We start from the raw sequence: 27,935 nt of genomic DNA, 5'->3' as shown, positions 1-27,935 counted from the left end.
CCGGCACCGCACACGGGCTGCGGGCAGCCGGGCACGGAGCAGCACGGGGACCGGCTGGGGGCAGAGATGGGGAGATCCATCTTCTCCATGGGCAGACAGGGCGCGTGATCGGGGACCGCGCTTTGGCCACACACAGCAGAGATGGGCTGGGACGCATCGCTTTAATGCTGCCCGCGGACAGACGCGGCACCGCGCGACGACGCCGTGTCCGCGTGCACCGGGTGCTGCCCGCATTGCTCCCGCCGCGCCATCGCTCCACGGGCCCGGTCACGCCGCGGCTTTCTGCTTCATTAACCCCTTCTTCGCTCCCTGGTGGATCTTTGAGTCCAGCTTCCCTGTAAAGAGACAGGAAAAAAATAAAGAAACAAGCAACCCTCATCATTCTTTATTTTTAAATGCTATTTGCAATGCAAATCAGCTGGAGGCAGCGAGGTCTCCTCGTTAGTGTGTTGCTGTCACATTCAATTATCGTGCTTGAGGAGCCAGGCGTTCCCAGCCGCCATGGCTTCCCTGCGCAGCCACCGCACCGACATGGGGGGGCTCGGGGGCTCCCGTGCAGAGCAAAGCTAATAGTCATCCAGCACTGCTGCTGGGGAGCCATGGCTGCTCAGCGCGGCGTGTGCCGGCCAGCAGACACAGCTCACACTGCACACGGGGGCAATTCCTATGGGAAAGCCAAAATGTGGGCAGGCTGGGTGGGCAATGTGCTGCCCGGCCCTAACAGCCTCCTGCACATACCCAAACCCAGCCGCAGTGTGGTCAGCAGGGATCAGGGGATGCGATGCACCAGGCTCCGAGCTGCTCCCACTGTCAGCTGGCACCAAACTGAGCAAACTTCTCACTGCAGCTCAAAGATGACTCCAAGAGGGGCTTTTCCAAAAGCAGGGGGTTACAAAACCCCTTGTTCCATCACAACTTCCCTGAATCATCCCCCTCCTTCAGCTCCCAGGTCAGCCTTGATCTCAGTTGGTGCAAAAAATACAAAGCATGTGAACAAGGGTTCACATATGGGGTCAAAAGTGGGAGCAGGGACTAGACATCTCAGAGCAATGCTGAGGATACAGGGCATGGGCACAGCTCCTCTGTGCAGCTGCCACCAGCACCCAGCAGCACACCGGGCACCCTGTGGGCACAGCCAGACTAGCCAGAAGCGACACACCAACCCTTAAGTCACCAAACCGGGGGGATTTGGCAGGAAAGAAGGGCTGATTTCACAGTGCTCTGTGCTCTGCCAAAGCTGTGTCACATCCGGGGCTGTTAGCGTTATTCTTAGTGTGACTGCCCGCTCCTCCCAGGCCCCAGAAGTGAGCAGCAAGGTCCTCTGCTCTATCAGCTGGCAAAGATAAAACATCACATGGGTAACCTTTAAGAAAAGGCTAAAAATAAGGCAACAGCCCCAGGGTCTCCTTCTCTTTACGCTCAGTGATTTAAGGACTCTCTCTCATCTCACTGGCAGCACCGTGATGCATCCCCTCTCCCCCCTTCTCACCTCTGTGTTGCTCAATGGGGGCTCTGGGAAGCCGTGCCCAGCTGCAAGGAGATCTCCCACAAGAGCCACAGCTGAGCTTTGTCCTCACACAGTGACACTAAGCAGGGATATGTTTGGGGAAAGCCACGGTCACAAACGTGACACAAACACTATGCCCATCCCTGCCATGCAAACAATAACCCTGGCAGTAAATTGAGCTCTGTTTCTTTTTTTCCTTCCCCGGGCTGCTAGAAATGACTAATTTGCAATGGAGAATCATTCAGATGTCATTGCGGTGAGGTCCATGCTGTTATCTGGCAAGAAAAGCTGCTCCGGCTTGGCTTCCCAACAAGACAAACTGGCATTTTGTCACGGTCGATCCGGGCTTCAAGATGAGCTCAGGTGGGGATGTGAGCTGCACTTCAGACTGCATGGGATGCAAAGCTGGAAAAATAGCCTCCTAAAATAGTGTGCCACCACAACAAGAGGGCGACGGCTTCCCTGCTCCTTTCCCATCCAGCACAAGGCTCATATGAGCGACCCAGCATGCCGCACACAGCCTGCAGGGGACATGCAGCTCCTGTGCTCCCGTGGCAGAGCTGGTGAGGAGGAGGGCAGGGCAGGCAGTGGGAGTGAGCAGCCGCCAGCACAGCCAGCTTCCTTCCAGGCTGTTAGAGCCATCCTGCTCCAAGCAGGAAACTGTCACAACACAAAGGAGACGATGTGACAGAGGGGGGGTCAGGCGGTGCCCTGACCAAGGCTGCGCAGAGGCAGATGTGTCAGGGACAGGGCACAGGGAGGCTGAACGGGAGCAGAGAGAGGCTAAAAAAAACCGTACAGAAAGGAGGACGTGGCCCTGAGTGCTCATCAGCACGTTGGGAAAGACCTGTCCCTGGTGGAAGGACAGTGCCACCAGCAAGATCCAAGACCTCGCATGAGCTCTGCAGCTGCAGATCAGCAAGAACTGCTTGCTGCCATTGGCTGAACACTCCTCCAGGATGCTGCTATAAAGGCTGGATGATAAACCACATTGCTTTGCCCCTCTGCCTGCTCAGCACACGACGGGTATTTGCCAAATGCCCAGGGAGAGAACACAGCTGAGGGAGAACCTGAGCAGAGAAGGGGGGAGAAAACCCTTGAAAACAACACAGAAAACCACGCTGGGCTTCAAAAGGCCTTATTAACAAGTCCTGAGAAACCCTGCTGCTCCAGTGCCGCTACATAACTACTCCCAGAGAAGCACGCTGCAAATGAGAAAGGAAAGCCAGCCATCAGCTCCGCTAAACAAACAGCCAAGACTATTTCTGCTTATGCTGCTTTTAGCCTGTCAAATTAATTTTTCACATCCCCTGAAAGCATGTTCGGTGCCTTCCCCAGGCTGTGTGGTGAGGAGGTTGCTAATAAGGACAGAGCTGACTGCAGACTCCCCAGCTGCTGCATCCATCCTCCATTCTTTTTACAGCAGTGAGCAGGAATAACTGGCAGCCTGCGGAGGGCTGGTGGCTCATAAAAGGGACGAACAACGTTGGCAAGCAGAGTGCAGGCAGATGCTGCAGTGCTTCACCACCAGCTCTTCCAGGACACCCCATCCCTACTGGCCTGCAGTCACACGTCCATCTGGACCTACAGCCCTGGCTGCTTCAGGTCACTCCTGCCGACAGGAAAGCAAGCAGCCAGCATGGGCCATCCTGAACATCATCGCAAGATGCTCGTCTTGTGAGGACAAACTTTGGCAGTGGGACTGAGTGCACCCTCATTAGTTTGCTGATGGCACTGAGCTGAGTGCTGCAGTTGATAGGACAGAAGGAGGGGATGCCATTCACAGGAACTTGGGTAGGCTCACACAGTGGGACTACATGAACCCAATGAGGTTCAAAAAGACCAAGTGGGGGTGCTGCACTTGGGTCGGGGCAATCCCAGGTATGAATACAGATGGGAGAACTCCTTGAGAGCAGCACTGCAGGGAAAGACTTGGTGGTTCTGTTGGATGAAAAGCCACACACAAGCAGCAGTGTCCATTTGGAAGGTCCAATGGCATCCTGTGCTGCACCAACAGAGGGCTGGCAGCGGGCAGGGAGGACACTGCCCCCTCTGCTCTGCCCTCACTGTGCCCAGACCTGGGGTCCCAGCACAGGAAGGGTTTGGAGCTGCTGGAGCGGGGCCAGAGGAGGGCACGGAGATGCTCCGAGGGCTGCAGCACCTCTGTATGGAGACGGGCTGAGGAGCTGGGGGTGTTCAGCCTGGAGAAGAGAAGGCTGCAGGGAGACCTCAGTGCGGCCTGCCAGGACTTGAGGGGAGATTATAAACAGGAGGGAGAGCGACATTTTACACAGGCAGATAATGACAGAAAAGGAGAATGGCTTTAAAGTAAAAGAGGGAAGATTTAGGTTAGATGCTAGGAGGAAATTTTTTACATAGAGGGTGGTGAAGCGCCCACTGCTGCCAAGAGATCCCATCCCTGGAGGTGCTCAAGACCCTGGAGGTGCTGGTTGGAGCCATGGGTAGACTGATGTGGTGGGGGACAGCCAGCTCACAGCAGAGAGTTATAACTGGGTGGGCTTTAGGGTCCCTTCCCAGCCAAGCCATTCTGCGATTCTCTGACTCCTGCCTCATGTCCCAGCCCAGCCTGCAAGCACTCGTGCCAGAAGCAGATCAGCTGCAGACATGTGTTTCCTCAGAGCACATGAGCACCATGATTCCCAAGTGTTTGCAGAGGCAGGAAGAGGCATGTATTTGGAAGGAAGCAACATCTGGGGAAAGGGGAACCAAAGACAAAAATATTACAGATGTATTTAAATCATTAAACAAACACCTACAGATCAAAGAGCACAGGGCAAAGGTTGTGAACTCATATGGCAAAGGCAAGTAGGGGTGGTGAGAAGAGCAGGCAAGAAAGGCCAAGGAGGGCATCTGTGGAAACTTTACTACTTACAGATTTTGGGCTTTCCTTTGATGGGAAACTTCACAACCATCTCCTGGGGATTAGTGCAGATAAAGACAAATGGAGACCCAGATTCCTGGATCAAATCCGGATACTGTGAAACACAGACACATGCACAAAACAGTCAGACAAACTGCAGTGGGTGTGAAAAGATCTCAACAGTGAGGAGCGGCACAAAAGGAAACACTTCAAGCAAACCATTACTGAGGAGGCGTAAAACAGAGTTTCGCTGGTACAGAAACAGCTCTGCCTCGATGCCCTTACACAGCTTGGGACAAGTGAGGTAGATGGCTTAGAAAAGCTGGCTGCCCCATGACAGAAACTTCAGTCTACTGAGAGATTTCATTGCAATGAAAGCACCGAGGAATTTTACAGGGAGAGGATAAACACAGAGTGCTCCTCTTGTTAACCGTGGTGTAAAGAAAAGAAATAATGCTCAGTGCGGGAAGCACATGGAAATGCTGTTTGGATGCAGCTCAACCCCACTCTGTGCACAACTAAAAACAAATGTAAATACCAACTCTCCCTTCAGGTCCTCGAGGCGCTGCAGGCCTAGTGCTGGCAGGTGTGTGCTGAGTGGAGGAACAGGGCAGCACAGGAGCTGCAGCCCAGGATAAGCCTGTTCAAACACACAGCGGAAGCGGTTTCCCTTCCATGGGAAAAATGCCTTATTTTTTCTCCCCTTGCTTTCCTCAAGCAGATCCATCGAGGCTGCTATATGCATGGGACAGGATGCCAGACCAGATGGAGCAGTGTATCCTGGCAAATCCCCCATTTGTTCCTAACAAATGACTTCTAGGCAGAATGTTTGAAAAGCTCTCCCTCTCTGGCCGATCTGCCAAGATGGGTTTGGATGTGTCCTCAACAGCTGGGCACGGAGAGCAGAGCAGGGAGCAACCCACTTTTCCTACGTCGCAGCAGGGTTTGGCAGCACTGCCAGCAGTTAAGGGAGATTTACAGAAGCCTGACACCAGGAGTGGATCAACTGGAAAGCGTTTCCAGCCCCCTCATTTTACAACAGCATGGGCCACGTTTGCTGAGCAAGAGATGTATGTGCACTTAGCTGCTCTGTGCAACACCTGTGCTGGGAGAGAAAGAGCCACGCTCAGCTGTGAGGCCTGCAGATGCCCTGCTGCGCTGATCTGGCACTGGACAAGTTTCTTCCTTTTATTTTTTTTCCCCTAAGCCACATTACTGGACTTGCTTCCACCACTTTGTGCTGATGCCAAGGATTTTCATTTCCCATCTGCAGGGAGGGAGGATTGCAGAAGGTTACAAAGCACCAATATGAATACCCTGAGCCAATGCCTGGTGAGTGTGAAGTGCTAGCGAGAGCAATAAAGCCAGGCTATCGTACCTGTGACTACTCAGCTTTCCATAACCAGGGACTGGACTTTCCCAGGGCCTCTGACGACCATAGAATAAATCTGCAGGGCCAAAGCCACCATCCTAACCGTCTGATGACAGAAGTGATGTGCCCCTGCTTTATGACACTTGGTTTGGCCTCCATTCATTCAGGTTGTGTGTCCGAGACCACAAAGGTCTTCCCAAACCTCTCCTAGGTGGACCTGAATGCTACAGTGCTCCTCTGACATCTCACAGGAAATATCCCCTAACAGGCATCAACAGCAGCCAAGCTTGTTTCTCCACTGACAGATCTCACCCAAAGCCAGGATCAAATCTTCAGCTTGAAAAGCTCAGCCCAATCCCAAGGCTGAGATGGAGGCCACAGATGTGGGTTGGGTTTATGTTTCCACACCACAGCCTTTCATCTCCTCTCCCAGGGTACGTTTCTGTACACACGCCAAATCTGTGCAGTGTCAGTGCCCTGCATTTTAAATCCTCAGTCCTTCCTCTGGCATCTCAGACCAGGAAGCAGGGAAGGAGCCCCCCACCAGGATGCGACTTTGGGTTTCCTACTGCACCTACCCCCAGATTCTCCCACACCATCCTCTCCTATCAGTAACAACCCGCTTGACTTCTGTTCTGATCACAGACATGGGCATCAAGATGGGAAATGCTTACATTTGTCTCCGTTCAATTTTCCACAGTTGCCCAAGTGCCTAATGAGTAAAAACCTCATTTCTCAAAGTGCCATTGGCACTTTGGAAGGCTTTTAATGACATTTATGATCCTCGGCTGCTCTGAGAAAGTTCTCCTTCTGTTCAGTTTTATGCAATTCTTCCCACCCAATTTCCTCCTCAAACAATAACCTCTCCCTAAAACACTTCCCTAAGGCATCAGCGTTTCCATCCTACTGTTTTTATCGACTGTCTGCAGCTTTTCTAGACCAGCAGCTGAGGGGTCAGTGCTTCTGCTTAGGACTGCCAGAGGTCAGCCGAGGCACTCTGCAATCAATAAGCTGACGAGGCTGAGAAAAAATTTGCTCCCAACTACTATACCCCACAGAGTGCAACCACCGCCCTTCAGCACTTCAGCAAATGCAAGAGTGTAGGAAAAGGCCAAAGACCAGGTCTGCTGTGCAAGAGAGAGGAGAGAGACCACTAAAGAGGGCCTGCAACAGTTGTTTTTTTTTCTTTAGATAAATCTCCAGGGTGAAGAGAGAGGGCAAACCACACTGCTTCAATTCAAGAGACCAAGATTTCAACCCAACTGGGAGCCTGATGGGGGAATGTTCCCCAAACCCCAGTTCCAACTGCAGTCACCATTTTAATCTTAGGGGTGTAAATAAGATGGGTGTTAGTACTCCAGGGCTTTGGGTTTCCCTTGGGAATTGATTCAGCGTTTAAGGAAAGGTGGCTAGAATGAGCTCCAAGTGAGTCTGGAAGCCAGCTTGTCCCTCAACCCACCCCCTACGTCCACAGATGAGCCATAAAGCTCTGAAGAAAGGGGCTGCACAATGTAACTGCAGTGCAAAAAACCAATCTGGTCTCCTTCCAGCCCTTCTGCCACTCTGTACCAGGCTTGCAAGATGGCTGCTCGGAAGGCAGTGGGCATCACGGGCTGCAGTTTGCCAACTGCTGCTTCAAGCCCCCACGTCTGCTCTGCTCTGCGCATGGCTGCGTCACACAACTGCTGTGCTCCCCTCCGCGCTCACCCCAGCAGCAAGCAGATGTAAGCTCCCATCGTCCCTGCAAGCACGCTGGCCAGGCTTCAATTTGCTGCTAACAGGTTTGTAAGAGCCGAGCTGTGAAGAGATTAGCAGAGAGGAGGGGGGGAGGAGGGAAAAAAAAGGAGAAAAAAAAGGAGGTCTCCAGGCAGCTTAACAGCACAGAGAGCTGGAGGTTAAATGGAGCATCTGAGCACAAGCTGGAAGGCAGAGCCGCACTGGGCTCCTGTGAAAGCCAGCCACCAATTCGCCAGCACCCGCCCTCTCTGTGAAGCTGGTGCTTTGAACACACATTAAGTGGCTATCAGATGTCCCCAGCAGCCACCCCAATCAGGCTGCAGGCAGGGATAATTGCTAATGAATGTTCCCTACACTTTGCTTTCACCGTCCCTCATCTCCCATCACCAGCTTGTCACAGCCAGAAATAGCAGCAGGCCTCTCTGCTCCACAGCCCACAGCCAAGAGCAAAGCAGTTGCTCAGAGTCAGCACGGAAACAATCCCATCCTCTCCAGCATTAAGAACACCCTCTGCAGCGTTTTCCCCCCGCCAATCTGCCAAGGGAACTATTTTCTCCTTAATGAAGGTGAAGCCTGTGGCTGGATGTGGGGCCACGCAGGCATGCTGAGGCGCTGCTGGCTGATTCTCAAGGTGATATCCCTGTTTTCCCCTCATCCCTGTTCTTTCCAGGGCTCCCACTGCAAACAATGAGTGAAGTGGGACAGCCACTGTTTCCTTGGGAACCCACCGCGCTGCCCTTGGGCCAGACATTCACCCTCTGCGACAAGATGCATCTGCTCCAAGCAAAGGGGACGGAAAGTACCAAAGGGAAACATGCAAACCCGTCGCTAAGGAGCCGAGCTCTGCTCCGAGGGACCCAGCGGAGGAACAAAGACGCCATGTGCGACGGAGCAGAGGTTCTGTGCGGCACAAAGCGCAGAGCAAAACCATTCCCCAGAAGCTTCATGGTGACCTTTCAAGCTCCTCTCGCAGTCTTATTAAAGCCTCCAGACACACGAGCTGAAGGAAACAAACAAGAGATCGAAGGCTAAAAATACAGAGTGGAAATTGCCCCGGCATTTGTTTTCCTTTTTCCCCTGCCTGCCTGCAGCCCGGAGCCCTGCAGTGCAGCCCACTCTCCCCCACTCATCCCTGCAGGCAGCCCGGCCTCGGCAGAGCATTGCACGCTGGATCCTCTAGTCCTGCCGGGCAGCCGCCGTCCGCTCCATCTTAGGGCTGGGGGAACCAATCCAGACAGGGCTCTGTGTGGAGGTCATGCCGTGGGGGGGAGGCGTTGTGTGGGGTCAGCGGTGGAAAGGGTCAGATCATTTTCCTAGCGTCCCTCCTTGGAGCCCAGTGCTGGTTCAGGACACCAGTCACAGCCCGGCCTTCGCCTCCCCGCTGCTCTCCAAGAGCTTCAAAATAAAAGAGGCAGCACTGGAAAGCAAAGCTGTCTGGAAAGAATAAAAGCAAGCAGAGCCCATGTGTTGGCAAGAGCGCTCAGTTATTCCTCACCGTAAAACACATTCAGGGGGGAAAAAAAAAAAAAAGTAAAAGAAAAAAATCTTGGCAGAGATGGTGTCCCTCTGAAAGAGCAGGGCTGCTGTAAGCAGGGCCATAAATCAGCCATCCCCAGCAGGCAGAAACATGCACTGGGCTCCAAGAGCTGCTCGCAGCAGCCTGGCTGCAGGCGTGCGAGGAAGCGGGAGGTGCAGGAGGTGAAGCGCTGCCCAGGACAGCGCGGGGAGGATCCTGAGCTCTGCTGGCCTTCACACAACTTACTGCCCTCGATTGGTGGGAAAGGCAGATCCACTCTTCTTTCATGCCTCATAAGCTTCATAGCTGTCAGACTAACATAACAGGTAATTAACTACTAAACAGCCATTTTCTCCTCCTCTCCTGAGGGAAATTGCTCACCATTCAGCTAGAAAATGTTTCTTTAGCGGTTTGCAAAAAGAGAAAAGAAAGTCAGTAGTTTCTGGCAAGCAACGGGGCTGTGGCAGCCAAATGAGGACGGTTATGGCAGCACTTGCAGCGTGGTCACCAGCCCCATGTGCATGTGGGACACAGGAGAAATGGAGCTCTCAAAAACGAGGGCAAAGACACAGAGCTGGCTGTGCCACTGCCAGTCCACCGAGTGCAGCCTGCACACCACTGGCAATAACCCCAGCTCCTGCTATTGCAAAAGAGAGGCTCAGGTACAACTGCGGACAAAAAGGACCGGCTAATGGTCCCGTGATGGTGCAGCAAGTAGGAGTTAGTTCACAGCACGAAGAAAAATCCCTTCTTTCTCGCTGCATGGAGGACCAGGCTTCAGTCAGTCAGCCTCCACGCCCAAGCAGCGTCCTTCCTTCCTCATCGCTCTTCCAAGGACGGGCATGCTGAAGCATCTTTTCCCCATCTGTCGTTCTGACAGCAGCAGTCTCCACTGCCTCGTTACATGGACGTTTGCTTTTGAGGATTATCAAGCCAATCTTCCCAGCCCAGCCTTCATTCTGAAGCGCTCCAGGGCACGTTTGCGCAGCAAAGACGGCACTGACTGGCAACAGGAACCATTGCCCGAGCCAGGCAACGCAGGTTTGGGCTGCTCTGTACGATCTCTTCCTGGCTGCTGGCCTCACAAAGTGCTCTCAGAACACCAAGAGCTTCACACTGAGCCTTGATCTCCCTCCCAACGCTGTCTTGCATCATTCTTCCAACTCTGAGCAAGTGTTCAGCCCTCTTCTTTTAAGCACCCATTCTCTGCGCCTCAGCACAGGCCAAACAGGATTCTGGCCCATGACAAACATTTTCCTAAACAGAAATCCCAAAGCAGATCCAAACTCTAGAAATACCGAATTTTCTAGCCTGAGGCAGAAACATCCCGTGCTGCAGCAAACAGGCGAGCAAGGAGCTCTACTTGCAGCTCTTGGTCAAAGACCACCACGTCAGCACAGAGGAGCCGCCCCAGGAAGGCTGGCTTAGAAAAGAGATCCATAGCCACAATGCAAACCAACACAAGAGGCAAAAGGAAAAAAAGCTGTTTAGTAAAAAACAAAAACAAAAGCCAGCAGCCAAACTTTTGTTTGAAAGCCTGTCAGGTCTAGACTGCAACGTGTGAGGAAGGAACAGCTCAAAACCACAGCTGCTAATGGTTATGGATTTGGCAATCAAAATGTCTTTGTTAAAAAAAAAAAAGTTAACTGCCTTACTATTGAGGTTACAAACCGCAGCCTTGATGCATTGTTGCAGTCAACATCCTCCCTGCTGTTTTTGAGAGCTTACATCTGCTGCTGGCAGATAATGTGCTGGCATTGGCTCCCTCCATGAGAACACACAAGGAATTTTGCTAGCCAGCCTGCCTTCCTTTTCCCTTCTCCCCACAGCCATGCCTGCCGGTTGTTGCCTGTTCTGCTCCTCACATGCTTGGCCAGTAGGCAACCAGACGCGCAGGCAGCAGGCTGGTATCACCATGGGATCCTCCTCCAGACGGTCTGAATCCTCCAGTGTTCCATGCCTCAAGTTGTGGTTCTGCTCCACGAGCTGTACTTTGATTCAAGGGGCAGGGGAGGAAGCAATTAAAACGTAGCAAGCAACAACAGGACTTTGAAACGTAGATGTAATACTGAAGTTCATTCTAGTGCGCTCGATTTAGAATCATTGAGCCACAGCAGTGGAGGCTGGGCACATCACGGCCAGAATCAGCCTGTGACACAGAACCCACAGCCACCAACACCCTTCTGTGGCTCGGATCCCGCCCATGGTAAACCTATGAGCAGCATGAGAAGGACCCAAGATGTTTACAGAATGCCTGACAAGCACCAGGGAAAACAGGGGAACTTGGAAAAATATTCAGTAATGTAACAGGCTCAGCTGAAAGAACCATTTCATACTCCAGTGTCAAGGGAGCGTGGAGGCAGGGCTAACCTCAGCTGCAATGCAGCCCCAGCGCTTGAGCTGTCAGACAAAAGCACGGCAGTGGGGAGGAGAGGCAATGGGGAGACGAGGAGAAAACAGGGCACCTGCTTCTGCTCAGAGCACCTGCACCCTGCTAGATGCAGCCAGGCATTTTCAATCAGCTCCACGAAGTCCTTACTTCTTGCTTTGAACCTCTGATTTAAAGACTGGTACAGCTGAGCTCAGCATGTGAAGAAGATTAAACCCAACTATGGTGAACGCAGCTCAGCACAGCTCAGACATCGCATCCCTACCCTGCTTCCTTCCAGCAGCTGCTGCTCCCCATTGTGATTCTCGCTGCTGCCGCCAGGCTGCTGGTGCCATTGATCTGGTCACTGAAGCATCGGGCTATTTCTCACAGCAGAACCAGGATTTGCAGCTGAGTGACCAATCTGTATGGGGCTGTGAAATCGATGCTGTGCCAGTCAAAACTGAAGCAAGTCAAGTCTTTGGGCTCTCGGCTGTGTTTTGTAGCTGGCAGTGCCCTGTTTAGGATCACTATCTAAAGCACAGTCACGGCTCAACCCAGCTGAGCCACAGCTGGGAAGCCAGGGCACAGGGAACCTGGCTTGAGGTCAGTGTTATCTAAGCCTCAGTTTCAGGATTAATAAAACCCAACCACCAAGAAGAAGGCAAGTATCAGTGACCGCATCTGAAAGGCACAAATTCCCAGATCGCTGACTAGTTTGTTGAAATGGTAGCAGAGGCTAAGTCCACAGTCATCATTAATTAAGTCATATGCTTCAGCCTTGGCTTCGCTCTTTTTCCCTAGGGTCCACGAAACCAGAAGAGAGGGCAAGCTAGCCTCTATCATTCGATTTCTTTGGCATGTTAATGCATTCCTAAATTAATCATCATCAAGTGACAATCTCTCCTTCATCTTAACAGAGTGAGCAGTGGCCTCAGTAAACCTGCTGGCTTATGCAAGGCAGCTGGAGCAACAGAACAGCTTCTGATGAAATCCAAAGCACTTCACATACAGAAAAACTCCCCCATCTCTTACCGTCAATAATCCAAACCAGCTGCGTGCCTACTCTGCTTCTACAGCCAAGAAGCAGAGGTGTTTTGTGTCCAGAGGAAGTACAGGGAGGAACTGAATAAAGACACGCATCACCTGTAGTCCCTGCAAACCAGACTAACACTTAATGGTAATTGGATCTTGCATCAGGCTTCATGTGAATGACAAATTCAGCTTAGGAGAACTCAAGGCCTTTCTGCTGGTTACAGTCAATAACAGCCACCTAGACATCTTTCCTTTTGCACTAACCTGACCTAGTCCACAAAACCTGAAACCCTGTTAAATTCATTCATTTGTAGAGGCGTGATAACCAAACCTTGGGAACCAGAAGCATCTCTTTGGTGAGAGTAGGCAAAGGAGTCTCCGGCCATGTGCATGGGACAGCTACACCGCTGCAAAAAAGAGCCTCTGTCTCACCTGCAGTTTGTGCTAGGAAACCTTTACGAAGGTCCTCAAGGAAAGTCACACTTAAATCTCTATATATTCATAATGTTCTTCGAAGTACACTTCAACATACGTGTTTATGTTCCTCCTTCCCATTAACTTATTTCTTGGAAAAACACCACTAGCATGTTATTGTTCCTTTATTTGCAGATTATCTGAGAAGGCACTCTCCGGATTCTAAACACAGAAATTTTCTACCTCCCTCCTTCATTCCTACAGTAGAAATTAAATCACGTCCTGTACGCTTAGTGCCCAATTCTCTCTTTGTTTTTTGCTGTTATTTCCACTGGGGAGCCAAGAGGAGGACAAGAGATTAACCGTAAATTTCCTGAGGGGGAAAAAAGAAACCTATTTAAATGATAGCTGCAATCTCACGGCACAGAAATAGCTTAGACACGTTCCCTTGTGCAGATTTAGGACACTAAGCGATCACCTAGAAATGAAAAATAAACACTTTACTCCTGTCAAACATAATTACCTGATATTTCAATCCGAGATTATAGCTACCACTAGGTATCAGTATCAGTGTGTACTCGCATTTAAAATAAGTCCAAACACACCTATCAACGACTAAAATAGCAGCAGCGGAAATGTTCTTTTTCCAGTTAAAGTAACAGTCTCTCTGATCAAAGTCGTTAGCAAAATGAACATGGACTTCAGAACGCATTAAAACAGCATAAATGTAAATAGTTCTCTGCTTGCTTTAGGCTCCTGCCAAGCCCTGCCCGCACCATCCCATGTTTCCTCAGTTACCAGCGCTGAAGTCACCAGCACCTAATGCAGGAAAAGAAAGGCAGCTCCTTGCTCTGCCTGAGGTGTTGGTGATGTCAGCCTGCAGCAAGGAAACGCAGTCATCAAGGCTCAGACCTTGACAGGGGAAAAGTTTACAGGTCACCTCCAGCACCAGAATCATAACAAAGGAATCATTCTGATCTGAACCAGTGCTTTTTGGGTGGCTGCCATCAGCAGGAGGAAATGAGTCCAGAAGGCACTCCAAGGAGGTGCAGGATGCCTGAAGTACTGCTAGAAACACTGGGATTTAAGAGCCACACAGAAAGCAGCTTTTGCTTCACTCCCCTGTGAGCAAAGCGAGCTTCACCGAGTGCCTTGGGTGGACTTTCCTGCCCAACAGTAATTCAGCTCCTAGAGCCGCTTCTATCAAAAGATCTGAGTGATGAAATTAGGTGTACATCACCTCTGAGAGGAAAGCACTGCCTTATTTCCCACGTGGGAATGAGTCCCAGAGGAACTTATTGAACCATAAGCAGCATAGCTGGGATTAGGTCGATGTCATCTGGCGTGATGCTGACTTCAATAACAAGCACATCTCTCCTCAGCAAACATCCTCCTCTGCCAGATACTGCGTGCAACATCTCGTCCTGTCATCGCTTCTTACACAGCCTTGCAGACCTACAAACCACTTCAGCAAACCAAGCCACCTTCAAACACTGCAGGTTGCAGGGCTGACCCCCGTGAAGGGGTTACATGCAAGGCCAGACCTGCATGCCCTGTAATAGCATGGATAAGTAACCAGTCCCTAACAATAAGGCAAGCACTTGGGGCAGGGATTTGCTCCGACTTTGATGGTGAAAGCACCACAGTTTGATTTTGCTTTTTGAACTCAGGTGTAAAAATACATATAAATTAAATGAAGATAACAACAGAAAAATACCAGCATGGTGCCACCAACATCTTCATTAACAACCTAACAGAGGATGCAAACAGCTAGGAAATTAGATCTGCGCTGAACAGGGAGCGGATGATAGCATCAAAAGACAGAGAAGTATCAGAAAAATCACAGGAGGGATGTATCAGCAAGAGCCTCCCTTGCCTAGTGGAAAGGATGGTCACAAGAGTCAAAACCAACTCCTGTGGCTGCTGGAAAACGCAGGGTCAGCATCAAACAGCAATGAGCACCACAGGGAACTATTTCATCTTCAGCTGGTGGGTACAACCCACAAACACAGCTTGCTCCGTGCTTGTGAAATTATTTCTTCTGGAAAACGCAGAAGCTTCTAATAAAAGTTGGGGAAGAGGAAAAATCTGAGCCTGAGCACAGTGCTTGAAAGGAGCTCTGCAGTGGCTTTGTCTCTGAGAGGTCTCTGTGGCAGCATCACATTGCCTTACCTGCTAACACACTGAGGCTCTTTAGAAAATTGCCTGTGTTTTTTTGTGTGCCTTAAGTGGGGAGATAATAGCATTGGCCTTTTCTGCTCCCCCTGAAGCTAGAAGGAGACCGTGTACACCAAGTAATCGCTGGATTACACTGCTGACAAGTGGCTTTGGGGCTGCTTGCTGATAAACCTGGGCTGAATCACCAGTGCGATCAACAGGGATTTCCTGCTCCCAGCAAGACGCAACCTGGATTTCTGAGCTGGTGCTACACGCATCCTTGTCTTGCTAGCATTTGCAATTAAATTAATCTCAGCTTCTTCCAGATGCACTTGCAGCTCAAGCTAGTCCAAAACCGCTCACATTTTCTCATCATCCAACTTCAGAAGGATGCTCAGATCTCCGAATTCAGTCTTACAAGCTAGAGAAATGAACACTGCATACACTGAGCCTGGGTAAAAAGATTGACAAAAACACCGTAAGAAGATAACAAATTAGGAATTATCAAAACTTTGTGATGTAGGAGCAGCAAAAGCCAGAGAGATATAAACCCACATCTGCTATAGCTTTGTGGCACCAAGGAGAGAAGAAAATCTCTTGCCTATAGGTGTGATAACAACATTCCTGGAATATGCTACTCTTTTCCTGGTGTCTCTGCAGCCAAGTGTTGTCAGCAAACCGAGAGTAATTTACAGAGACTATTCTCTACTGTGAAGTTTCGCTGTGGGAAGATTAAAAACTAGTTACAAACATCTTGAATTCAAGATTTTTAGAAGCTGTAGCAGCCATTTTACCAACACCTAAAGAACATGCCCACAGTGGAAGAAGTGGAATCATGGATGATGATGCACGATATAGGAAAAACAAAAAAAAATCCTACACTGACCCCAGAATTTCTTCCTCTACACTCTGCCCAGATTTGCTCCTACACAAAGGCCAAAAGCGCCCGCAGACTGCTGTATTCCTGTCCCAAAGCTCCCTCTGCTGCTCATACTCTAACCTTTCCCCTTTCCTGAGAGAACTGACCCTGACCAAAAACAACCAGAAGTGCTCTCTTCAGCTGTGGTTTCCAGGCATCTATCTCGTAACTTCTGCTTGCTAAAAACCTCAAGGGTACGGGAAGGCCAGAAAAACACTTTATGAGAAACTGCCATCAGCCACTGATGCCTCTCCAACTCTTTGTGGGCTAGAAGGCACTCATCAGTCTGGTGTATTCTTCTCCTCTGTCTCAAAAGTCTGTCTTGTTCACTATCAAGTGAACTTGTTGAGTTGTGGCAGATCCTATTAGATCAAACCCAGCTGTACATGGGGCAGTGGAATGAACAGACAGCACTGAGAACAAGCCTACTGTGCTTAGTGCTAAGTGCAGACTTGGTAGATTAATAAAACACACCCTGAGGAAAGCAGCTGCTCCAGGTCTGGGGCACGGAGTCAGTCACAGCATCATTGAACAGAATCAGCCTTCAGGAGGTCTCTGATCCAACCTCATTAAAAAGGAGAAGCTTGTGGAAAAAATCCTGAGCACCAACACCTGTATTCGGTCTCCAGAGAGATTATGAGCCAACTGTCACTGAATTTTGAGTGCAATAGTCCAACCTGTTTTTAACCCTAACAGTTCTACCCAGACATGTTTGGCATATACGCATGTTGTAGGAGTCTCCAATGACAGCCTTGCTGAATGGAAAATCTCTAACCATTTGATCATAGAGAGTTATCAGATCAGTCAAAAATGCTTTAAGTAAAGTACTCTCTGAGATAGAAAGACCAATGTAGGTATACTTCCTGGTTGGAAAAACATTGAGTAATTCTGTCAGCACCTCGTGCTTAAGAGAAACAATCAGTGCTTTAGAATAAGTCGTATTCAGGTGATATTAAATCTCTGAATTTGCCAAATAAGGATAAAAACCAGAAACACAACACCCACGGTCTTCTGTTGCACATCTGTCCACACAAGGGAAGCAACAGCTGTCAGGAGCCTTTGCAGCACGATCTCTCAAGCCTGCGTTAGTTTAATTAAACAGCAATGCATCCTTATTGAAAAGAGTTTCATGGTATGTGAGAAACTAATTTCAACTGAGCCAGAGAGGCTGACCATAGGTTTAATCCTTATAGCCCACCATTGATGAAGCAGTTTATCTTGCTTAGCCACACAGAACTGCATGGTAGAAGCATCTTCTCTCATCACACTTGAAATTCTTCATCTAATATCTTCCCTAGAGTATCTCAGAAAAGCGAGTTACGCTACTTGAAAAAGTTTTCCAGAAAACGAGGCTTGTAAAGGTTTTACTGCACTCACCTGCTCATTAAATTGCTCTTGTGATAAACAGTCAGTTATGTCCACACAGCCCAGGAGGCACCCTGAGGGATAATCACTCGGAAATTCCACATCTGCATCGAAAGAAAAAGATTTGAGGCAGCCCCCATCTCCACACACACTGCTAGGATCTCTCAGTCCCCAGGTATTCCTCCCTCCCTCAACACACCTGTACTTTCTAAGGCAGAAGAAAACAAAGCAATTTTAACATTTTGAAGTTCTTTTTTTCCATTTTCAGAAGGGAAAGAGCACACTGGCATAAAGCATGCGTGTATTGCAAATGATAAAGGTTGTACATTGCTCTCCCTACACATCCTCAGCTTGCGTGACATTCCTGCACATGACATTTCACTTGGGCGATCTGCAGCAACACTGCACAAACAGCAGGGCACCCACCAGCATTCGCCTACCCACAAAAGAACATTTATGGGGTCACCTGCACCTTTTCCATCTTGATTCCCTCCAGGTCAGTATACACAAAAAGCTTTCAACATCCCTGTGAGCAGACGGCAGCACAAGCAACTTCACACACACACACAAACACACCCTTGGTATCTTGTTGCTAGAGCCCAGTCCTTTGCTGTCAAAACTGATCAGGGAAGTCAGGCACAATTGGCCAGTGTTTGTGCTTGGAGTATTTGAGCAGCCAAAGGATGGAGTGAAAGTCTGCCACCATACCCATTCAGTTACAAAATGCACAAAGAATTTCAAGAACAGAAAGTAAAAAAGTGAAGCAGTATTAACTGCTCAGCAGAGAGGGCTTTCTGACACTGCTCATTATGTGGCTCAGTGTACAAAGATCCAAGGAGAGAAGTTCACCTTTCCGAAGCAGCATTCTATAGGTGTTCTCCAGTTCAGAGATCTCCTGAGGGGAAGGTCTTTTGGCAGTAGCTGCAATCCACAACCGCCCTCTATGAGAGGAGTACCAGGTCCTGCCCTCCACCCTAGGAGAACAAAGGAGAATTTAGGACTTAGATTTCAAGAGAATTCCCACACAGACTGACTTTCAACCCGATGTTTCTCTAGGTAATTCCTGTTGCTAAACTTCGCCCTGACTACATAAACCTCAAGCAACGTGTCAGAACTACAGAGAAAATCTGAGAATGGCAAGAAATAATGCTACCAGCAAAGCAGATCTTCGCTTCTACAGAGTAACAGCACAAAAGGACATCAATTTCCTGTAAATAAAACTTTGGAAGTGTGCAGGTCAATCTGCTTGAATAATTCACTTATGAGCTCCAAAGTTGGCTCATTTGAGCATACGATCTAGGGAGTAACAAATGACCATAGACCAGTACAGAGCAGTCCTTAGCTGTGGATTTCAGCATGGCCATCAAGCACCAATGCTGCACCTGTACCAAAGCAGCCCAGACCACCTCAGTGCAGAATTCAGGGCATGCTGAAATGTACAGCATCTTCAGCTTGGGAGAAAGAAAGCTTTGCTCTCTAACACAAAACATTATTTGAAGGAAAGAATAAAGGTTAAAGATGATTCCTCATTCTATATTAAAGGCAGGAAAGATGAGTTAACACACCAGGGATGCTGGGCTGAAGGAGCTTCTCTTTGGAACCTGACTCCTAGGCCAGAGGAGAAGTTACATACAAGGTATAGGGAGGTGTTTTTTTGGTTTGGTTTAGTTTAAACAAAGCCTGCTACCACTACTGGCTTCTTTATCACAGACAAAAAGACCAGAAGAACATTTTCAGCCTATTTACCTTTCACAATCCAGAAAGGTATGCCCTGACTATAGCACAGAGAAATGTCAGCACCTCTCCATAGCCTGAACCTTCCAGTTTAGCTATTTTCATGAGAAATGGATTCACTGGGCTTCTCCAACATTTTACCTTTTGATTCCTCTTATGAGCAAGGAAGCCCAAGGCTGGTGCATGCTGAGGCACCAACCATCATCTGAGATTTCCTGTAACTCTCGGTCCTGAATCCGCAGCCTGTTCCGCTCTGAGCCAAACTCTTCTCCAGCACCCATAGAATGGGTAGCTCTCCTGTGTGGAAGCAAGCCAGTTTGGTCCACCCACTTCAGTGTTCAAAAGAAACAAGAAAAAGGTTAGAACCTCTCTAGTAGCAATATATATCAAAGTATAAATCCTACTTAGAGCTTTCCTTCACTTAACGATAGTGTTATATTACTCTTACTGGGATCATTCATCCTTCCCTGCAAAGAGAATGCTGCACTTGCACACCGTACTTCAGTAGTAGGAAAGGCAGAGTGAATCCACGCTGTGTGGCTTTTCCTTTCTGTGCACCACAGCTGAACTACAGATTTAAAGAATAAAACTGCATGCTGGTGTTTTAAAGTATTCATAGGGAAATACAATTTTCAAAGCATATTCACAGCTGTCAACACTCAAAACTGGTAATCATCCTGCTTCCAAAATGCTTAGCACACACCAATTGTATCATGATTAAAGTAGAATTAGACGCTAGAGATTATGCCCATTGAGATCAGGAAAGCTGGCAGAAAAGGCTTCATTAATAGAGCTGAAAAGCAACACAGCCTTAGGCTGACTCAGAGAAATTCTTCCAAATTCCTGAAGAGGTGGCAGGAGACTACAATCCAAATAAATCAAACCTCCTGAGAGCAGGGCCAAGAGCAGGGAACTGGCAAACCTTCTCCATCTCCAACTCAGATGGCAAACAGGGATCTCTGAGACAGGGGAGGAATGAAACACTACTACAGGGACACTAGAATTCTTAGTTCTTAAGCACAGCTCTCCCCAAGTTAGTCAGAATTCTGCTCTAAATCAGTTCATCTCATTCAACACAACTCAACTCATACTGACCAAAGGAGCAGGCTGAAGAAGATTGGGATTCACTAAAACATCAGAACTCAAAGTCATCGTTGCTTCTGGGCTGGCAGATGGCTTGTTCAGCGTGCCACAGGTAATAGCTTCAATACTTTCATCCAGTCTGCAAGGACAAACGTGAGGCATGAGAATTCCTTCTTTCCCTCTGGCAACATCCCTGCACAAACACCTCTAACCCAAGTCTTTCTTTTTCTTTTAACCACCTTCCCTAAGCTAGATGATTTCTTGGCTTTAATTTCAATGGAGCAGAAACTCTCCCAGGTTGGAAGCCAAGATTAATTGGTTCTGGTGAAATAGTTCTTCTGTGACAACTTTACAGGGAAGATTTATGTCTAGGAGGTGCGTTAGCTCTGCAAGTCTCACACAGTCAGGCTTAGGCAGGGATCTCAGCGGGTCTGCACTGAAAGATTATATGTCACAAGCCAAAAGACCCTGCAGGTAATGTGGGACTGCATCCTACAAATAGAGGTTCCCTTCAAGAGAACAGCTTGCACAGCTGTCCTTACACTTACTCTTCCAGATTCACCTGTAGCAACTGTCTCCTCCCTGCTCTCACTTACTTGCTGTGGTATTCAGCCATCCTACCGTCCTCCTCCAGGATCTGCCTTCCAGCAAAGTCTATGGTGATTTTTTTGGCAAGGCGGGAGGTGTGGCGCAGCTCCTGCAGTTCCTGCTCTCTCTTCTGTAGGGCCTCCCTCTCTTGCTTAGAGAGCCACTGGTTGGAGTCCGTTGCAAAATAATCCGATTCGTCGTCAATGACCTGGGTTCGACGCACGCTGGTGAGAAATAACCACAATGGTAAAAGACTCAGCCAGAACAGCACCGTGTGCCCCAAACTTCCCTTCCTTCCTGCTCCCTTCTGCTCTCAGGGATACAAAGCAAGGACATCCCAACAGGACACACTGGAGGATTTAATTCTTGTTCTAATGAATGAAAACACCAAACTTCAGTTCTCACAGCTGGTACTTACCTCGTCCTGTCAAACTCCAACAGCTTGTCTTTGTGTTTCACAGCCATCTCCAGGCCTGCTTTCAGTCTAGCTTCTTGCCGAGGCAGTAGGTCTTTGCTTATGGCATCCAAATTCCCTGAACTTTCAGCACCTGAGATAGAAAATAAATTACAGCCTCAGGGAAAGCCTGGTTGTTTAAAGCCCAGTCTCAGTGGGGCTGGCTACAGACATGCCCCTAAAATAAATGCAGTTCCTGGAGTGAAAAGAAATACCTTGAATCGACATCACCACCTATTGAAACCAACTTCTGACCAACTCCAGTCTCTTTCCCAGAGTTCCTCCTCCCAGGAGGAGAAAGCATTTAAAACTTAAGTGACAATGTCTAGGCAGTGTTTAAGAGACAAAGTCTTGGTCTTTGATTTTCCTTTGGCCTTTTGCAATCATTTGAACAGTCCAAGCTCTGCCCATTGTCAGTGCAGGCCTTGAGGGTCCTCCTAAATGCCAAATTATCTCCTAAGCATTGTCACCACTACAAAGAGCCTCTAGTCACAAGCCATGGATGACAATTGCTAGTTTTGCACAGAGCAAGCCTCGTGTCTGCTGCTGAACAAGCTTCTCACAACCTAAATCTCCCCACACACAGCACACCTCAGCAGGTTTGTGACACCAGCTGTTGTTAGACAGAAAGAGAAACAAAAATATATTACCAGCAATAATCTCTTATTTCTTACCATTTCTGGCTAGAGGCCAAAACCCAACCAACGAAACAAAAGGAGAAAATGTTTGCCTCACAGCAACAATGGAACGAGCCAATGTATTTCACAGAGGACAACACACAGCATAATGCCTTTATTTCAGGGAAACAGAAAAGCCTTTATTTCCCTGTAGCAGCCAATCCACATTTTTTTCCCCTCCTGAGACAGTCACTCACATTTCAGCCTTCACCTACGCAGACAACACACAAAGCGAGACCCAGCAGAGACAGAAGCCCAATAAAACAGGTAAGAAAACAGGATCCTGAAGTGCAATGGGATCTCTCCAGGAAGATTATAAACAGGCTGACTCTGACCAGCTATTGTTCCTGAGGACTTACAGGACCTCCTGCACATCAGCAGCTCTAGTCAGATGTTGACACCAAGACCCAGAGTAAATACTTCCCCGGTTCCTCAGCAAAGTTTATTTTTCAACCAAGAACACTGTGACCTTGGCTATATTCCAATTCAACTCAGAGAAACATCCCCATAATGCACAGGTCTTCACTGGGAGACTGGGTATTATTTCCTTGTGTTCTCCTTGTCTCCATTCTTATTTTTAGCTCCCAAGATAAGTGTTAGATGAGAGAAACCATTAGAAAATTTTAACCAACACCTCTCTAGCCCCGGTAAATCAGATAGCAGCCCTTCATCTTCACAGCACACATTCCACCCAGGACTTATCCTAATTTTCAAGGACTGCTGTGGCGATCCAGTTCAGATGATTGATTCAGGAATGCCTGACAAGCGGCCCTCAGGCCTCTGGGTAAGGACATTATAAGCTGCCATTTGACACTTGCACTTATCACCACCACTGATGTCCAGAAATGTCACTGAGTGCTTGCTGAGGGTATACGGCATGCTGGCTTCTCAGCCACCTTTGTAATGCCCACCACAGACACCATGCAGCAATGAGGGCAAGTGTCACAGGGAAATCTGAAGCAAAAGTAATCCATCAACTGCCCTGGCAATCTGCATCTCAGAGAAACATTCACACACCAGCTCATAAGAAAGAATTTCCCTTAGACTTTGCCAACAATTCATTATAATCATGACTTAAACAACATATACAGCAAGATAAGCATGCACTTGCTTCTACACAAAGTCAAAGCAAGCACAACGGGCAGCACAGTGAGACAAAGCAAAATGGGCTGGATTTATTACTTTAAGATATGAAATGATACTAACCTGCCATGAGCTTCTTCAGCAGCTTCTGGCTCTTGTTTGAGTCCCGCTGAAGAATGTCCTGCTCTTCTTTAGTGCACACCTAAGTGGATACAAAGGCTAAGGACACTGTGTGGCCAACCGGCTTCAGAGCCTGGGACAGCAGCTCAAGGTGAGCTGCTTAAAATGGCCAGGATTGCCCATACCTTTATTACTTCTGTGTTATCTACATGGGGAGAATCCTGACAGCTTGTTCTCAACTAACAACAATCTGTGCGAGCTGTACAGCCTGGTTCTGTGGGCAGACACACTGCTGAGCCCTCACAGAGGACAAGACGCACTCAGAAGTTTCCTGAGCAGATGAACAATGCTTAACTCACAGTCCTGTTCTGGGCTGATCATATGGAGATAAAGAAATCTTTGAAAACTGCAGCCAACCTGATTTCAAACATTTTCTACATCCAACCAATATCCTCTCTCTGTGGAGGTTAACTTTACTGAATCTATAGTCTTTAGCTTGCCCTTTCTCCAAAAGGTGCCCTTTCAACCAAATGCAGGACATAAAAAAGGAGATCCCAAATGATGCTGGCCCTGTCCTCTCTCCTGTCTCTTATAGGCCAAGCTGGGCTGTGCCCAGGACAAGGCTGAAGCCTGGTACACATTTTGGACACTGATCCAATGCAGGAACAGCCCTAAGAGTCAGTCATAAAGCAGGTAAGCTCCAAAGTGATGCAAATTATGAGGGAAACCTCTCTGCTCTCTTCACAAAAACACAAAAGTGACTTGAAGCCATAAAAGTTCTTCCCCTGGCAGCAGATGCCACAGGTTTTTTCTTGCACAGCTCTGGCTCTTGGGGCACTTTGCTTAGGGAGCTTTGATCCGAGACAAGAAGCTAATTCAGCACATTTAAAGCCCCGAGCAAAATATGATTCTATGTAAGAATGGCAAATAAAAAAACAACACCTCACTACTAACCAGTGAACCACAAAACAAGCAGGGTCCAGAGCCTTCCTGCTCACACACAATGCGTCCACAGACCAAGCAGTTGTTGATAAGCTTGTGTTTCTGGCCCAAGCATTCGCAGGCATGACGGCCAGGGATCAGGACAGCCAGCCTGTCTTGCCCTTCTTTGGTGTACAGGCTGACATATTTGGTCTTTTTCTTATAGGAATTGCTGCTGCTTGTAGTGCTGTTCTCCTGTGCCTGAGAAAAAAAATAAAGAAACAGTGTTCACACTGTAATACTAGCAGCAAAGGGAAAACACTCATACTTGACCAGGCTGAGAAGACTCAGATAATCTCTATTCCACCTAATCAGAATTAAATTTCACCAGGTCTAAATCAAAACAACTGAAGGAGAAGCTTAGACCTATCAGAAACAACCCGAGACATCTCAACAGAGCAAGGACATGAGGATGCTGCAAACCCATTTGATCTCTTTGCTGCCTCTGCAAGTTGAAATCACTTGTGTCTAGATGGCAGGTGCGCTGTCAGTCCTGCACACATGCAGAGCTTTTCCATGTTCTGAACGTTCAAGTTTTTCGCTGTTAACATTACTCTGACAGTACTCAAAACCGGATGCTTTGAAAGTCAGCACAACAGACTCCAGACAGGAGTACAGGGCACCACCCCTGGTAGGATCTTGTACCAGCTGCATAAGTAAGCTATCTTCCACACACTCTGGAAACCTCTTGAACTGCTTTCTCTGCGCTGTATTATATTACCAACATATATCAGGGAAGTTGAAGTCTCCCAAGAGGACGAGTGCTGGTGAACATGCAACTTCCACAAGCTGCTCCCAGAATGCCTCATCCATCTCTTCGTCCTGATTAGGAGGTCTGTAACAGACCCCCAACAAGATGTTGCCCCTGCAGGCCTTCCCCCTGATCCTTACCCACAGACACTCAACTTTATCATTCCCAACCCCGAGCTCTTCAATATCAAAACAGTCCATAATATAAATGGCTAAACCACCACCTTTCCTTCCTTGTCTATTGCTTCTGAAGAGCTTGTAACCATCTATCACAGCACTCCAGTCATGGGAGCAGTCCCACCATGTTTCAGTAACAACAATTAGGTCATAGCTCACCTGACTCACTGTCACTTCCAGCTCCTCCTGCTTGTTGCCCATGTTGTGTGTACATGCACTTTAGCCAAGTCATCCGCCTCACCCATAGCTCAAGCACTGTTACTCCAGGCTCATCTCTTGTAAGCTCTGTTTCGTCCCCTTTCCCCATCGTAGCCAGTTTAAAGCTCTTTTGATAAGCCCTGCTAGCTCCTGCGCTAGGATTCATTGCCCCCTTTGAGATAGGGGGGTTCCATGGATGGACAGCAGGCCAGGGGCTGAGCAAACTGCCCCATGGTCAAAGAACCCAAAGTTTCTGGTTTGACACCAGCCTCTGAGCCATTTATTCATTGCTTGTGCTTTCCAGGGCCTGCTCCATGTCCCCCACGCCCCTTGAAGGTATAGAACAAAAAAATCATTTGAGCTCCTGCTCATTCAACTAAATGCCTTAAACCCCTGAAACCACTTTTCATAGTTCTTAGGCTTCTCTGAGCAACTTCATCACTGCCCGCCTGAACTATGAGTAGGATAAGTTGACATGTTTCAAGCACAATGCGATGCTTTGCCCACATTCCTTAGTGCCACAGACTTCAAACCTTCACTATCACTGTCCCCAAGAATATTTTTCGCCCCATGGCAGGAAAAGACTCCTGTATACAGAGTGAGAACTGCCTGCATTCAGCTTCAAATGGAGTGGCAACACAGAAACAGCCACCACGACACATAACCATGCAGTCACTGCTCATGTACCAGATGCACCCACCTTGGCTAAATCAAGGGGTGTTTTTACTTCCTCCACATGTGTGCTGGGCTCCACATATGCAGGTGTTTCCTGTTTATTCCTTCCTTTGCGTTTCCCCTTTTTTGCTTGGTCTCCAGCACGAGGTGCCTCTGAAGTCTCTGCAAGAGCATGTAAGCACAAAGAAAGACTCAGAACAAGCAGCAATGGGATCAATGGGATGCCCCTGAACTCCCGCATCCGCTTGGGGAATAGAAATTGGCTACATTGAGTCACAATGTACAGAGACAGGACCACCCATAGGCACTAATGGTAAATGATTTTCTACAAGCAGAACAATCAAGATGAGTTTACTTAACATTTAACTCCTCCCTCCCCATAGCACTCACCATCCTTTTTCTGATAGGCTGGTAAGGGCTCAGCAGCTGGCTGTGACGACTGCTGCCATCGAGACAGCAACTCTTCCACAAACCTCCCCTTCCTCCCCTCGGTGCCCTGCAGGAGATCGACCACGTACTCACGGATCTCATCCTCACTGGTTATTGACAGGATGTAGCTGCAGGAGGGAGGATGGAGAGAAGTGGCTTTTGTTGTCGGGACTCCAATGGCCTGATCACACAGAGAACTATTAGAACTTATCTCCCCTCTTCAGATCAGGTTTTTGTGGAGTTTATAGTAAGGTTTTCTAAGATAAATGCTTAAACAGATGCATGAGGAAACCCCTTGTGGCTGTTTCAGTTAAACCAATAATGAAGGAAGACAAACTGACTTTTTTCCTCCACTCTGGACTAAGTGACAACCCCACTGCCCCATAATAATAGTAAAAAATGATCAGCAGGATGCCGTTTGTGTTGCGTTATGTAAAAAATCCCTAACCCTAAGCCAACAGAGAAGTTCCTGCTTAACCACAGAGCCCACAGTGTGCTCTTCTTAACACACACCGTGCTCAGTGCCAAAATCAAGGGCAGCCCAAAGCACAGCAGTGCCACAGAGCCATCAAAGTCCCCCGAGACGGAGAGAAGAGACAGATGTCGGGTTCCCTAAACCCTTCCTAACGCCAGCTGCCGTGCTGGGTCACACAGCTCTAAACGCAGGATTCCCCGTCTGTTCATATAGAGGATGCGAACGAGGAGTCAGAACCACAGGAAGGGACGTGAGGAGGCCATGAGGGGAATGGGGACCCTCAGGAGGGACGAGGGACAGGAGGACCAGGGAACCGGGACAGAACGGGATGCAGGGCGGCCCGTGCCGGCGGGCAGGCTCACCGCACGACCTCCTCGCCAACGTCCAGCCCGAAGTCTCCGCGCAGGCGCCGCACGCACCAGTCCAGCAGCGCGACGGGCACCGCCATCTTCCAGCGGGGACGGGAAATGGCGGCGCACCAACGTCCCCCGGAAACGCGGCCCCGGCGCTCCCGTTCCGCGGGGTGAAGGGCCGAGCGGCGCTGCCCTCACACAGCTGCTCGCGGTTCGATTCTCCCCGGCTCTGGGACGGGTCACTCCCTCAGGGCTTTGTTCCGAAAAACGCAGCCGGTGTACGTGTATCCCGTACACAAACATCGCATAGACGCATCCTCTTTTATACGAAGTAACGGAGAAGGGCAGCACGGCTCGGTGCAGCCCCGAGCTGTGAGGAGCCGAGTAGCGGCGGGATGGGGCTGCGCGGCTCCTGCGCCTTGTGGGCACTGAGAGCAGCAGTGTGCTCTGAAAACTTCACCTCTGGTTTGTTATTGCTCCTGCAGCGCTAACATACAGCATGCTGCATTGCAGTTTCAGGTTCCTGCGGCTCCTTCTCACAGAATTACCCGGGTTGGAAGGGACCTCAAGGATCATGTAGTTCCAACCCCCCTGCCTGGCAGGGCCACCAAACATACACATTTACTAGACCAGGTTGCCCAGGGCCCTGTCCAACCTGGTCTTGAACACCGCCAAGGACGGGGCATCCACAACCTCATTGGGCAGCCTGTTCCAGGACCTAACCACCCTTCTAGTAAAGAACTTTCCCCTAACATCCAACCTAAATCTTCCCTCCTTCAACTTAAAACCATTTCCCCTAGTCCTGCTATTATCAGCCCTTTCGAAGAGTTTACTCCCCTCCTGGGAATAAGTTCCCTTCAGGTATTGAAAGGCTGCAATGAGGTCAC

General features: G+C 48.9%; 1 protein-coding gene across 3 annotated transcripts; it reads right to left on the bottom strand.

The window, feature by feature from the left end:
* Window positions 1-142: 142 nt before the first annotated feature.
* Window positions 143-27,167, bottom strand: TRIP4 (thyroid hormone receptor interactor 4). Of its 3 annotated transcripts, XM_015872322.3 has the most exons (13): window positions 27,058-27,167; window positions 26,182-26,348; window positions 25,817-25,953; window positions 23,965-24,192; window positions 23,014-23,092; window positions 21,095-21,224; window positions 20,685-20,900; window positions 20,101-20,227; window positions 19,147-19,334; window positions 18,121-18,245; window positions 17,284-17,375; window positions 4,401-4,503; window positions 143-335 (listed from the first exon to the last, which is right to left on the bottom strand). In XM_015872322.3, the coding sequence occupies exons 1-13, from the start codon at window positions 27,141-27,143 to the stop codon at window positions 268-270; spliced, it is 1,746 nt and encodes a 581-aa protein (XP_015727808.2). In that variant the 5' UTR covers window positions 27,144-27,167; the 3' UTR covers window positions 143-267. The 3 variants fall into 3 exon arrangements, with proteins under 3 accessions (XP_015727808.2, XP_015727809.2, XP_015727810.2); XM_015872323.3 differs by lacking the exon at window positions 4,401-4,503; XM_015872324.2 differs by lacking the exons at window positions 143-335; window positions 4,401-4,503 and adding an exon at window positions 12,998-13,203.
* Window positions 27,168-27,935: the final 768 nt, after the last annotated feature.

Source organism: Coturnix japonica, chromosome 14 (assembly GCF_054131305.1).
Source record: "Coturnix japonica strain WE chromosome 14, WE-NBRP24, whole genome shotgun sequence".
NCBI lineage: Eukaryota > Metazoa > Chordata > Aves > Galliformes > Phasianidae > Coturnix > Coturnix japonica.
Note: the sequence above shows the minus strand (reverse complement) of the source record. Positions and strands in the feature narration are given on the sequence as shown.

What these genes read in the sequence shown, in the direction of transcription:
- TRIP4 (XM_015872322.3), bottom strand. Translation starts at nt 27,143, where the DNA reads ATGGCGGTGCCCGTCGCGCTGCTGGACTGGTGCGTGCGGCGCCTGCGC. An exon ending in TTGGAGTTTGACAGGACGAG is followed by an intron (nt 20,901 to 21,094) that starts GTAAGTACCAGC and finishes ATTTCTCACCAG; the next exon opens with CGTGCGTCGAACCCAGGTCA. An exon ending in CAAAGGAAAGCCCAAAATCT is followed by an intron (nt 336 to 4,400) that starts GTAAGTAGTAAA and finishes GTCTCTTTACAG; the next exon opens with GGAAGCTGGACTCAAAGATC.